This window comes from Ceratina calcarata, unplaced genomic scaffold (assembly GCF_001652005.2).
Source record: "Ceratina calcarata isolate Rehan_Ccalc_2016 unplaced genomic scaffold, ASM165200v1 scaffold428.2, whole genome shotgun sequence".
NCBI classification, from domain to species: domain Eukaryota; kingdom Metazoa; phylum Arthropoda; class Insecta; order Hymenoptera; family Apidae; genus Ceratina; species Ceratina calcarata.
The window spans coordinates 338,647-351,667 of NW_017166501.1; the positions used below are offsets into that span (position 1 = coordinate 338,647).

The window sequence follows — 13,021 nt, forward strand, 5'->3', positions numbered from 1 at the left end:
CTCTTCATTATCCTGTACCTACATCAAACTCAAGTAAATTTAGAAGTTGCTTGAAAACTCGAGTGTTGCTTCCATTTCTCAAGTCAGCTTTTAAGTTTCTAATTGGAACAAGTACTTAAGATAGGAAATAAAACACTTGCAGGATTAGTGCTACCTCTTCAAGGCTCTTCTTCTTACTTCCTCCTCTGAACCTCGATTTAGTAACAGAAGCATAGAATGAGAAAGGAGGTCGACTGATCAGAGACAAGGAGCTCTATATTTTACGAGAAGGACAGCCATATACATTTCTCTATGAGACCCCACTCTTCTCTAAAACTAGATAATATTTTGATTCTTAGTGCACGGATTGTAATGAACCGACACTTAAATTAAAGCTGGAAGATTAGAGAACAATCCTTTTTAGTCTCATTGCGATATCAGCTAAAATTCTTAATATATAAGCTATCGTTTACAAGTTCCTCTCATAAATATAGCAACTGCATTGACAGAATTCGTAAACACGAATATTTTTAACTGAGAACCGTAAACATTATTAATCGGAGTGCCATATAGAATTATTAATCAATTAACGAAGATGAAGGGTCAATGAGTTTATGATGTTTCGACAATTTCGTTGATTACAACATAACATTTAAAGTGGTTAGCATTAGGTTATACATGTTCACTTTCGAGAGAGGATACGAGAGACATAAAAATGAATATTAACGTATCGTTGGACGAGCCATTGACAAGTAATAATTGTGTGAAGCTAGTGATCGAACTTTTAAAATATATATTATATCAAAAGCATCAAATACCATTCACGTACGACTCGCTGTCTCGGTTAAAAATGGAACCAAGTGATAGAAATGTAGCTTCTGTAAAAACGTTGTTAAGTTCTCTGCAGAACACGTCGGATCAGTTGAATTCACAGTTCCATCAGAAGGACTGCAAAGTCAAAGAGATCGCTATACTAATTGGCGCAACAATTATATCACCGAAGTTACATATCAAGGTGGAATTTCCTCCGGACATCCTCGACAGCCAAGAACACTTCGATTGGAAACACGTTTCAAGGAAGCCTATGTTAAATTTAATGAGGTGAGCGGCTAGAATCCTTTACTGTTCCATTGTAATTGTGTATTGACAAATATAAATGTTTCAGATCGATGTTGGAGTGTTCAGAGTTTCAGGATGCTCTGACATCACCGTTAAAGCCCACGAACACGTTTGTGTTGATACAAAAGAGTGACAATAATTCAGTGTCGGAGTACTTTTTACCTAAACCACAATACATACCACCCATACAAATCTCCAACTATTTCGTGATTAAACTGCAGTATAACAATGCTATAAATGAGATTTGTAACTGCATGAATTTAGTGAGAGTGTACAATGATGTGCCTGAGCCTGGTGACTGCAAGAGGAAAGACGTTGAATTTTTACAGAAGTCCGATACGGGTACGAGGTCTGTTTCTTACCAATGGTACCAGTCAAGAGAAGTGATTAAGGGATTCCAATTCCTAAGATGACGTTAAATTTTTACACAAGTCTGATACGGGTACGAGGCCTGATTCTTATTAATGGTATCAGTCAAGAGAAGTGATTAAGGGATTCTAATTCTTAAGATGACGATGAATTTATTAACACGATGCTAGTTAATTGAAAGGAAAAATTTTCTATTAGTTCCAATTATTAAAACAATTTTTATGTTCATCATGTTATTAAAGATCTATTATTAATTGCAAATGCTATATATTTTATACATCGAAACAACTCATTCATCATGCAGTGTATGTACAATTGATTTAAACATTGATTGTAAATAAAGGTGTCATATCATTAATAATCGCAAACTAATTTTTATTTTTGTGTAACAAATTTACATAAATGGATATGTAATAATCACGAAATAAACATATGTTTAATTAATCTTCCTTTATCTCATAAATCTTCACCTTTAAAATTCTGAAATCGTTAACTACTAATATTCTGAAAAGTAAAATCATGAGTCCTCCTATCCAACAGCACACTATCAATCCTGAAAAGGTCTAGAAACAAATATAAACTTTTATACATCTGCCACCCACGTATAAAGAAGAGGATGTAAAATACTTTTAGGATGTAACCTGGAGATATGGCAGTACGTGACACATATCATGATGAGTATAAAAATTATTAATGTGCATGTAACCCTCTACAACGTCGCAGTCACTGTAAATTGATATCTATTGAACTGTCGCTTTTTACCCATTTCAATTCTCATACCTCAAAGTCAATACTACATTATAAACGTTGTACATTTCGAAGGGGATCCCCATTATGCTTTTGTTAAACGCCTTGTATCCCTGTCCCAGGTTGTAATGCGAATATATGCTTGCACCGGTGAATAAAAAATTAAAGACCACTGCAGGTAATACAATTCTCCATGGACGCTCGTATCTGTATACAAGTGTTATATCTCCTTCTTCGAAAGTTAATTACCGTGTAACTGGAGAGAACGATTTACTTGCAGGGATGCGTTGTGGCCACCTTTTCCGCACAGCATGAACAGGATGAACCAAATGATTCCAAACGTGCAAGACGATAAACACGTTCCTAAGTATACATCGCACAGAACAGCGTAACGATAATCGGTATGGACATATTCCCACCATTCTGAGACGATTCTATCTTCATCGACAACGGATCCAATTTGCTCTCGCGATATGACGCTACACGTTGCCCAGAACGGACATTTACCTCCGAATATATATTCCTTCGTAAGATACAATTAAATTTGTTTCTGCGGTATGATGAAATGGTACTTGTAACGTGTAGAACAAAAAGCTGCAAATGTATCCACTCATCGAGGATAGAAGATACAAAAGCATCTGTCCGTATTTCCAGAGCCGAGAGATCTGAGACGCGTCGCGTTCGATCAGTATCTCATACTTTTCTATCAAGTGCATCGAGAGTTTTCCTACGCGCAATCAATTTTTCTTATCTGAATACCGATGATTAAAAATGATTGCGCGCCAAGCTTCATCTGCGTCGAGAGACGTGTGCCTGATTGGTGCGTCCGAAGGAAAAACAATTCAAATGGTATGACAAGATGAACAAATGTAAAAATTGAAATATGATCGGTGCGACGCGATAAGGATCGCCGTGATTCTTAAACGTAATTAAAACCTCGCGTTGTTGTCGCGATCCGGAGGGTCCGAACGCGTTCAGCGATTACGGAGAATGACATTCGAGCCGAATAGATATCCCACCTAAATATCGAGCGTGTATAGTGAATTCAGTGTAACTCGGTGGAGTGTGAAGGAAGTGTTGCAGACTATCGTGGGAGTTGGACCGAGAGACGAAGGAACGCGCGGATCGCGAACCGCCACAGTGTTGTCGACGAGAAGGATACACGAAGGCGAGAAATTCTTGTTTTTTTTTTTACATCCGAACATCGAAAATCACGAGGAAAACGATGGTGGATGCACACTCTAAAGGGTCATCGAACGAATAAACTCAATTGCCGTGGACACGTAAACCATTCGTGGGTGAAGTGAAACACATGTGTCGGCCGAACCGTGTTTTCTACTGTAGGGCGCCCGTCCCGTGTTTGATCCGTGAAAATCTTCCGTTTAGAAAGCCAACTTGTACGCCAGCTACGATTATTACTGAGATATCAACGTGCCTGATTTTCTACACGTCTATTAACGCGAGGAGCCGCTTCTTCGAAATGATATAGAACTGTTCACAGAAGGCGGCAGTGCGTGGGTGGGTGGGTGTCTAGCGATTGCCACTCATGTTCAGAAAATTCCAAAAGGAATTTTGCACAAAATGTTATCGTCGAACCAATGATACCTTGTATCTCGATTCCACGTTACCCCGTTCTGTCGATACGTGTTAATTGACGCATTGTCCGGGCGGTTCTTCTCGAGCAGAAGAAAAAAAATATCAGTTAAATTTTGGAGCAACACTGCTCTTGCTGTCAATCTTTGACCAATGTCAGTTTGGCAGTTTTAAACGAGTATCAATATGATACTGTTCCTCTGTCGTTGTCCACATCATTAAAAAAAAACCTGTACACTTGTATCATCGAGATTTCGTATTCAAACATCTTGTTCCTCATTAAACCAATTTGTTTTTTATTGTCCAATGCTTCACGTTTAAAAAAGAAGTTTTGTAAAAGATGCTTTCCTTAAATTGTGAGACATAAGTATTAAAATAAGCTTGGTGTGTGTGGATGTAAGTATTTAAATAAGCTATAGTTTATAGCTTTAAAAGAAGGACCTCCTCGAGGTCCTGCCTCTTTCCTTGGAACCGATATTGAGTGGCTAAAGTATGAAAGGTCAAGCGGAGAAAAATGGGTATCGGTAAAGTGTCAGCATGCGTGAGAAGTCAGCAGAATGTCATGCTCACGCAGCTCACGTGAGGGGCACAACAGAGATGTGCTCACGTGATCCACCTACATTGCATTCGACCCTTACCAAGGCAAACGGCAAAAATTCAAGTCCCCAGTCAACCCATCATTCGGAAACACGAATCGACAACAATTTGCTGCCAACACCTGGTGGGAGATTAAAGTTTTTCAAGGATGGAAAGTTCATATTGGAACTGTCCCATCGTAGGGACGGAGAGAGAACTACATGGTTCCCAGTTCCAAAAAAGACCTTCTGGCCACCGGCTAGCACGACTCCGAACAGACAAGAGAGTTCCACTTCCCTCAGTGGTAAGTTCATCTGCGAACAAATCCCGTAGAATTTTGTGAAATCTAACATAGTTTGCTTTACAGTTTCCGATGATAACTCGTCCGTTCAATCAAGTCCTTGGCAAAGAGACCATTGTTGGAAACAAGCAAACCCGAGACGTAGAATATCTACGGAGTTTAACTTCTACTACTACAGAAATCCAAAAAATCGTCTATGCGCGCATCCACGCTTGATCGCTAGAAAGCGTAGACGTCCGTTAGATCCCACTTCGCAGCTGTTCGTTTCCGAGACGGTAACGAATTACAGCAAGCCAGCTCGCAAAGCGAACGGCGCACCGACAGGGAAGGTTCTGAACATGATCATCGACAAGTTAGCGCGTCTCCTAGACCCTAACGTCGTTTCACCTCGCAAACGTATATTACGCGAATTAGAGAGAGTGTCTTTGGAGGACCAAGCGTCGAAAAGGCGCGCGACGCCGCAACCAGTTTGTACGACGACCGCACCCACTTCATCGCCGAAGCAATTGTCCTCATACAGCATAACTAGTATCTTGGGAGAGGACAAGCCGAGTCACGAGCAAGGGTTCTTGAGAAATTTGTTGAAACCTGACGACAGACAAACTGTGAAATACTCATCGAGCAATTCGTATCCGAGAGTACGAATGGATCCGTACATTGGTACAGTGAACGCGCCGCTCCAGCATCCGCTTTACGTGCCGATGCTGCCTCCCGGACCGTATAGAGCTCCGTTATGGATGCACTATCCGTCACCCGTCCATTATCCACCTCCCATGCCGTTGTACGCGCCACCGCCACCTCATCCGCCGTCTCCTCCGGTTCATCATTACAAAGACTACAGAGAACAAACTCTCACACCTCCTTCAGGTAAATGTTGAAAAATAAGATGATCGAACGTGTTCAAACTCATTGCGATATGTTTCTTTGATTTAGATATGCCTCTAAATCTGTCGAAGCATGCGGGTTGAATCTCAGGATCCTAAAAGTTGGTGCCTTATGGACAAAAACTACGTAAACACTGCCCGTGCAACGACAATGCGATATATTAGTATTTTTTTATCCGTAAACAGTAGAATTGTAGTAAGTAGAAATACGTAGCCAGGGAGACAAAAGTCTGGCTGCTATTCTTGTACATAAAAAAATGCATAAACTGTCCAAGTTGGCATAGGTATTTTACACGAATAATAAATTAAAATCATGAGTAGTATAATATAATTTTCATCGTAATTGTGACTATTGCTCCGTACTTTATCGCGTACGTTTCACGGTCGTAGTTCGAGAGATAATTTTCTACGATTTCTTTTTTTGCCAAAATGCGAGAAGCATGAACGTGTTCAATAGCATCGAATTCGACTTCCTTTGTTACTCGTTTACTACTCATGATTGAAAATAAAATCGCGATGGAAACAAAAGAGCATGCTTTAATCTCGTGCATCTCACTTACACATTATCTTGTTATTCTTATTAATGTTACATGTCATTATTATCATTACTAAATGATAAGACTACCCATTTAAAAAGATTCATAAAAAAGACATAGAATTATGTACAGAACGCAGATTATTTTATCTATATTTAGTATAAATATTCCTACGAATAATAATACGATAATAAATCTAGGTGTAATAACATCTACAACAGTATACATTTATTTATATATAATATTGATGAAGGAGGAAGAAGAAAAATTGCTTGGTAAAGACCGTGGGGTGTGCCTTAAAAGAATACCTAAATTGCATCAACACTAAATTATATACGTTTCCATGGATAATGTATTATTATTACTGCTGCCGCCACTGTGTATATATGAATATAACTTTGCGTTGCGTGTTTACATCAAATCGACATATTCGTCACTATTTATTGTTAGTCAGACGCATTACCAAACGTTTTACGCGAAAGGCAAGCTCACACAGGATCTATAAACTAGTGAATAACTACAATTATTCATTTACATACATTTTTTTATTAATTGAAACAGATGAAATATGTGACTGTGCGCAAGACATTGTATAGAAAGACTAATTTCGTAAATATATATAAATATTTCACATACTACAACGGAACGTCTTCATTTATTGTCACACGAATTTTATGTCTTTTCTTGTAAATATATTTAAATCGAAACCAATTCATCTCTGATATCCTTACTCAAGTACATAGAAATACCTTGCCGGGGTGATATAAAATTCCTTAAATAATTGAAAAACGTGTCTATTCTCGCGTACATGAGCGAGGTGCAAAGGGAGGAATTCAAATCTAGCGGACTGGTCAGAGAATGCGCAGAAGATTTGGCACTGTAGCTGACTCCCACTCCTGAGCAAAGGTAACGCAGACGCTCTCGAAACCGCGCAATCGTGGTCGGCTCTTGCTAGTATCCGATCCGTGGCCTTGTTTTGTGGTATTCGTTGACCGGGTTGTATCGTTCCGATCGTATGTTTTCTACCGAATATTCGTACAAGCTGAATCCCTGACCGAATCGGAACGTGGAAAGGACGTTCAGGAATCTTTATTAAATCTCTCGTTGTTCATTTTCGAATGCACGCGGGTTCGAGGAAACCGAGTGTACCCAGTGGCGGTAGAGGGGAGCAGACAGAGTTATATCGTCTGGTCGTATATGTAGTTCGCTCGGCAAAATGAAAATGGCGGTGTACCTGTGTGAACGGAGCAACGGCCACTGACGATGCTCGTTACGGTAACGGACACGTGAGCCAAATCGAGTGTGGAATTTTTTTCCATATACCAGTGTTCGTTCTTCGGGATAGTTAAGTGTTAGATCGTGGAGGGTTCCGCCAGGTCGATGGTCAGGAAATAAAGAAAGAGCCAGCGCGAAATTTTTCTTCTCGATCAGGGACAAACAAACACGATGGAGTGACACCGCCAAGTGTTGACTCCGTGGACAAGTGGGAAAGTGTCGGCTAATAGATTCGCGTAGTTGGAGGACGAGAAGCCTTCATGCCGATGCCGGCCGAATACCACGAAAACCACGGTAACCACGAGAACGCAAATTTCGCTCTCGGGGCCACACAGGACGCCAGCAACATGACGGCCAACATGTACCGGGTGGGAGGTAAAGTAACCGTACACATTTCGCCGGCTGATGGCTGGGCCATGCGTCCTCGTCGGGCTCGGGGAGAGACCCGCGTTTTACCTTTAATTAATCTACGGAAAACGAGAATGTTTGCGTTCGTATTGCCGCGATGGCGTCCACCTTCCCTACCTTCGTTTTTCTTTGTCCCCCGCGCGGACCTCTTAACTATCCACCGTTCATCCGAATCACCCTTTCTCCCCGCTCTTTTCTCGCGTCCGTACGTATCTATGTATATATGGATGAATGCATGTACGAATACGTGTGCATCGTATGTACGAATGTATGTATGCTGCTTTCCTTCTACCTCCCCCCTTTTCCCACTCTCGCCCTTCGTTCGGGTTATACTAATTTCTTGCACGATGATCGTACAATGATTAAGTAAAATTCGATATCACTGTCCAGTTTCTATTTCTCCCTCCGCTTCCCTCGGGATTCCTAGGTTGCCCGAAATGTTTTCGTGGTACGCGCCGATGGCCCAGGCAGGCTGATATTCATTTTCACCAAATTATCTTTCCGTTCCCTTAGTTCGTGTACTTACAAGCACAATCGACATCCCGAACCCAACAAATCGGTTTACGCGACTAGCACGAATTTAGGATCCGTGTATTCTATTTTTGTGTTTTTCCTTTTAAGCACTCGGCAATAACATTGCCTTTATCTTTCGATAAGCGCGTTCTTAAAATGCATATTATAACTAGAACATTTTCTACATTATTTGCGTTCTTACGTTACATGTTTCGAAACACTACGGTATATACATTTACGAGAAACTACGAGTAAATAAACATACGAATATTTGATGCTAGCAATCACAGTCTTGCAGATGTATAGATATAAGTAAATATTCTAGGACAAAAATTTGTTATTTGTTTTTATATTTTCTTCACCGGGTACATGTAAATGATTAGTAAATAATTCGCTTTCTTTCAAATTTATAGATTATGTATATTTTGAAACATCTTCCACATCTCCCTACCAGATACGAAGGATAGAGGAGTTAAATAAGGTAAGGAGCATGGAAAAAGTATCTTTTTTCCATCGCCTACCAATAGTAGTTGAAACGCAGAATATTATTTCACCAATTGCATTTATGTGATTCGTTGTTTTAGACGGCAAGCGGAAATGTTGAGGCAAAAGTCATGTGCTTCTTTAGGCGGAGGGATTTACCTTCGACGTTAATTATGCTCGCTGATAAACATCAATGTGAGTAAACTGTATAATGTTAGAAACATTTAATAAGTAACTTTGATCATCGCGACAGCGTACGATCGATAAGCAACCGAAGGAGATTTAAATATTTTTCGTATCGGCTAAAACTTTTCGCTTTACCAAGGATCATTATTCTTCCAATTATATATTTAGTATTTTCTACTGTACCGTGTAGTCAACGAACGATGCCGCGAAAAATCGTGCGGTGAAATCGTAACGTAATTAAGGCTATTAATGGAGAACGTTTACTATGTTTAAAAATATTCCTCCCGTGTTCCGAACGATCCAAGACGCGATGAAAGCGTGAATTCAGAAAGTACCTTGTTACATTTACGCTGAAAGCGATACGAAAAAACGGAAGATCCTCTTCGTAGATGCAATTACATTTTCCCGTTTCAACTAAGATCAAGAATGTTTCCTCTGACGTTTCCAATATTCCGAATCTATACGTTGGAATCTCGTTGAAAAGGGGCGGCGTTACATTTCCTCGCGCAAGAAAAATAATACGTAACAAATAACGTGAAAAAAAAACAGCTCGCTCGATTTTCCGCGCTTCGATACATATGTAAGTAGAGGTGGATGTGTGCGGTATGTGTGTCCCCGAAGCTTTCTCGATTTTTCCTTTGCAATAGCAAAGATAATGAGACGCGGGGATTTGGGGGTGGGAATGTATAATAAGTAAAGTTGAGGGGTGGCAGAGGGGTGAAATGGGGGTTGTATCGATCTGCCGGGGGTGGGTTGGGGGTGGTGCGGCCGCCAACCCACCTCTCTCCCTCTTTCTACCTCTCTCACCCAAGTGCCTCATACCCACCCCTCCTTGCCTCCCGCCACCCCGAACTAAATGAATGACTGACGCAGGGGTCGGTTGGGTATGTGTTACGTGTACTCGGACACAGACTTGTAAGAACACCGATAGACGTACACGATATCCATAGCACGTAGACATGCACGAATAACGGGCAGAGAGAAACAGGAACACTCGTAGAGAACTCGCGGGCGTGTGTGGCGTGTACGTGTGTGCACGCGTACCCTCGCGCGCGCACGCCGTGAGTATGTGTGTCCGGACGAAAATGGTGGGCCCCACTAGCCATCTTCGTTTTAAGCATTTACTCCCCCGCCTCTCTTTGCCTCCCTTCTCTTCTTTTCTACTGTACGTACATATGTATGTGTACGCGAATGTACACTCTCCATCGTCTCTCTTTCTCTCTGCCCGTGGCTCTATGCTCGTCTGCCGGTATTTGCTTCGAATCGGGTTCTCTCCCCTTCCGCTTTCTCTTCCTCTTCCCTCGCCCCTGCCCGTTTCTGTACCTTCCTCTTCTGTACCTCAAATTTCAGGAAAAAAATATGCGTACTTTGTCCTGGACAGAGTCGATATCTTGCTGTGCGAAACGTAACGGCGGGATAGGAAATAGTACGCATTCGAGGTGCCGCGCTTTTTGCCGGAACTTCATTGCACACCATCCCCTTCATCCATGATCAATTCCGAGCACGAAATCCTATTCTAAAAATCGATCCGATCTCGCTTGAATCTTTTACCATTGCTGTTCAGGTTTCACATTTCTAAATCGTGTACTCAAACGATTTTTAATCACGATATTTTTTAAACATCGCAATTGTAAATAGAAACGCGATTGGAATTGGTTGACAGAATCAAAATTATATTTGATACCATGTCTGCATTAATTATTTACGTATCGATATGCCCAAGAGCTACTCGTAGAAAATGAAAGCTATTGATCGATAAGTCTATTCTTAGTCGTTACGGTATTTTTACGATTAAGATGTCCTAAAAGCATGCGTTGTAAATTTTATTAGAGGAAAGATACGATAGAAATGAGATAGTAGAGTGGGTTCTATGGTACAAATTGCAGTGGCAAGTGCGGAGCAGCAGAGGTCAGAATCCCCTGCAAACACACAGACTCAGAAACTCGAGAATCCAGATACTGCTAAGGAAATGACTAATAAAGATGGGATCGGGCCCAAAGTGATGAACAAAGGGGGCGGGAAGGGGGGCTGGCTGAAGGCCCCGCTTTCAGAGGCCCAAGAGCCTCACGGTGAGTGAACAGTCAATTAAAAGGTGCTCCTTACAGATGAATTTTTCTCGCACTTCCAAAATCTTACCGAAGTTAAACAATGTATATCGAACCTATGCGTAAGTCGTTACAGAATTGTCAAATGACGATCATTAAGCAATTCATCAGTAAGTACAGCATATTATGTGCATCTTTTGATTGTCTTGTTAGTCTCATATTGAAGCCAATGATGATGTCAGGCTAATGATCAAGCGGCGGGATTTAGAAAATTCTTTGTAATCTTGGTGAACGCCACGAGTCTAGGCTGTATTCACTGTAAGGCCAAAGAGACAATAAATCGGGTTTGACCACGAGCCCTTTTCTTGAGTTCTATCAAAAGGGTTTAATAGCTAGGTGCTCGAAACCCGGACATTACGCGCTCATGATCATTCCTCCTCGTCATTTTTATCGTCCATTCGTTTCTCGATGTTACAGTCGATTATTTCCGGTACAGATATCCTAAATTCATTCTCATTAAAACTCAGTATCCTGACAACGAGAAAAATCCCGCCGCAAAAATGATAATTCTTTAGTAATCTGAGGCTTCTTCAAACAATTTACTTTGAGAATTGATTTCATTTCTGTTTAATAGGTAACGTAACACTTTTAAGATTGCTTTCATTTCCGTTTTTTTGTTGCCCGCTCTTGCTGATACTTTTTAGTTCACTGTTATAAGTTTTCATTGATTCTGCCACATTCCTGCGTTTCATTTACATTTCATTTATCCATATGTTATAACGGGAATAAAATAATAATGGAAGATACAACTGCATGAACAACAGTCAGGAAACACTTATATTACGCGCGATAAAAATCGACGTAGAGGAAATCGAAATATTCCAATTAATTCTATTGAATCGTTTATGGCCTTTTTTACTTTTCACGCCTTGAATAAATTTCGTTGTCCAAGCTTCTCTTAAAATTGTTTTCGTATCCGCGAGAATCCTTGAAATCGACTTAACTGTAAATGGTTTCGCATACAGGGATGGAAGAGAACGTGGTCGGTGCTGGAGGTGTTACAGAGTTAAGTTCTAAGCAACGTCATCAGATGAAGCACAGAGAACTGTTTCTGTCTCGTCAAGTGGAAACGATGCCCGCAACTCATATAAGAGGCAAATGCTGTGTCACTTTATTAAACGAAACAGAATCTTTACTGAGCTATCTAAACAAAGAGGACTCGTTCTTCTACTGTTTAGTATTCGATCCTACTCAACGCACGCTGCTCGCTGATAAAGGTACTCGCCGATATTAATGAAATACTTAATATAAACGATTAATGCGATGATACATTACAGGTGAAATTAGAGTAGGCAGTAGGTATCAAGCTGATGGAATAGCACCAGCTCCACTGACACCTGCCGAGAGAGACTCAGATCCTCGTAGGTTGCAAGACTTAGAAACGTTGGTTTGGACGCCTCGGCATTCACTAACCGACCGTCAAATTGATCAATTTCTTGTTGTCAGTAGATCAGTAGGCACATTTGCAAGAGCTTTAGACTGTTCATCTTCAGTTAAACAACCATCTTTGCATATGTCTGCAGCGGCTGCATCTAGAGACATTACTCTTGTAAATATCATCAATATTTGTGTTTCTATCTATTGACTCGAACGCGGTAATGCCCTTCTTTACATCTCTTTCTCCTTGTAGTTCCACGCGATGGATACTTTACATCGACATAATTACGATGTCGCAAAAGCAATGTCGTCCTTAGTACCGAGCACAGGCCCAGTATTATGCAGAGACGAAATGGAAGAGTGGAGCGCGTCCGAAGCGAACCTTTTCGAGGAAGCTCTTGATAAATACGGGAAGGACTTTTCTGACATACGTCAGGATTTCGTAAGTATACATAAAATCTTTCGAATTTTGTAGCTGTACTTGACTCTACGTTTAAGGATGTATTGGCTATACAGTCAATCCCAAAAGATTATGTACCCTATAAAAACGCATTTCTTATAATTAAAAAT

The 13,021-nt window shown here is 40.7% G+C and overlaps 4 protein-coding genes and 1 non-coding gene across 8 annotated transcripts in view; 4 read left to right on the forward strand and 1 right to left on the reverse strand.

Moving 5' to 3' along the window:
- The first annotated feature begins 174 nt into the window (after window positions 1-174).
- LOC108626706 (MAD2L1-binding protein) lies at window positions 175-1,911 on the forward strand. Its single transcript, XM_018027524.2, has 2 exons — window positions 175-1,080; window positions 1,145-1,911. The coding sequence occupies exons 1-2, from the start codon at window positions 695-697 to the stop codon at window positions 1,509-1,511; spliced, it is 753 nt and encodes a 250-aa protein (XP_017883013.1). The 5' UTR covers window positions 175-694; the 3' UTR covers window positions 1,512-1,911.
- Window positions 1,884-3,200, reverse strand: LOC108626692 (uncharacterized). Its single transcript, XM_018027510.2, has 5 exons — window positions 2,787-3,200; window positions 2,493-2,737; window positions 2,248-2,421; window positions 2,109-2,193; window positions 1,884-2,030 (listed from the first exon to the last, which is right to left on the reverse strand). Exons 1-5 carry the CDS (start codon window positions 2,928-2,930, stop codon window positions 1,908-1,910), a joined length of 771 nt encoding a protein of 256 aa, XP_017882999.2. The 5' UTR covers window positions 2,931-3,200; the 3' UTR covers window positions 1,884-1,907.
- A 132-nt stretch (window positions 3,201-3,332) lies between these two features.
- On the forward strand, window positions 3,333-6,742 carry H (transcriptional corepressor hairless). Its single transcript, XM_018027680.2, has 3 exons — window positions 3,333-4,687; window positions 4,751-5,551; window positions 5,618-6,742. The coding sequence occupies exons 1-3, from the start codon at window positions 4,345-4,347 to the stop codon at window positions 5,650-5,652; spliced, it is 1,179 nt and encodes a 392-aa protein (XP_017883169.1). The 5' UTR covers window positions 3,333-4,344; the 3' UTR covers window positions 5,653-6,742.
- Window positions 6,743-6,997: 255 nt separating this feature from the next.
- The window catches only part of MTA1-like (metastasis associated 1-like), an 11,057-nt gene continuing 5,033 nt past the window's right edge, over window positions 6,998-13,021 (forward strand). Inside the window, exons 1-7 of one of the 4 annotated variants that reach the window (XM_026815055.1) lie at window positions 6,998-7,754; window positions 8,714-8,781; window positions 8,885-8,978; window positions 10,856-11,038; window positions 12,040-12,291; window positions 12,352-12,623; window positions 12,705-12,893. In XM_026815055.1, the coding sequence (XP_026670856.1) occupies window positions 7,640-7,754; window positions 8,714-8,781; window positions 8,885-8,978; window positions 10,856-11,038; window positions 12,040-12,291; window positions 12,352-12,623; window positions 12,705-12,893 (1,173 nt within the window). In that variant the 5' untranslated portion in view covers window positions 6,998-7,639. The remainder of the gene's footprint in view (window positions 7,755-8,713; window positions 8,782-8,884; window positions 8,979-10,855; window positions 11,039-12,039; window positions 12,292-12,351; window positions 12,624-12,704; window positions 12,894-13,021) is intronic. The other 3 variants (XM_018027535.2, XM_018027536.2, XM_018027537.2) reach the window with 3 other exon arrangements.
- On the forward strand, window positions 11,239-11,602 carry LOC113464579 (small nucleolar RNA U85). Its single transcript, XR_003389428.1, has one exon. It is a non-coding gene; the product is annotated as a small nucleolar RNA U85 (small nucleolar RNA).

Excerpts from the sequence above, each read along its gene's own strand:
- LOC108626692 (XM_018027510.2), bottom strand. The coding sequence starts at position 2,930 with ATGCACTTGATAGAAAAGTATGAGATACTGATCGAACGCGACGCGTCT. Across the intron at positions 2,422-2,492 it reads GGTGGCCACAACGCATCCCT|ATACGAGCGTCCATGGAGAA; the intron begins GCAAGTAAATCG and ends ACTTGTATACAG. Across the intron at positions 2,031-2,108 it reads ACGTACTGCCATATCTCCAG|ACCTTTTCAGGATTGATAGT; the intron begins GTTACATCCTAA and ends ATTTGTTTCTAG.
- H (XM_018027680.2), top strand. The coding sequence starts at position 4,345 with ATGCGTGAGAAGTCAGCAGAATGTCATGCTCACGCAGCTCACGTGAGG. Across the intron at positions 4,688-4,750 it reads GAGTTCCACTTCCCTCAGTG|TTTCCGATGATAACTCGTCC; the intron begins GTAAGTTCATCT and ends TTTGCTTTACAG. Across the intron at positions 5,552-5,617 it reads AACTCTCACACCTCCTTCAG|ATATGCCTCTAAATCTGTCG; the intron begins GTAAATGTTGAA and ends TCTTTGATTTAG.
- LOC108626706 (XM_018027524.2), top strand. The coding sequence starts at position 695 with ATGAATATTAACGTATCGTTGGACGAGCCATTGACAAGTAATAATTGT. Across the intron at positions 1,081-1,144 it reads CCTATGTTAAATTTAATGAG|ATCGATGTTGGAGTGTTCAG; the intron begins GTGAGCGGCTAG and ends TAAATGTTTCAG.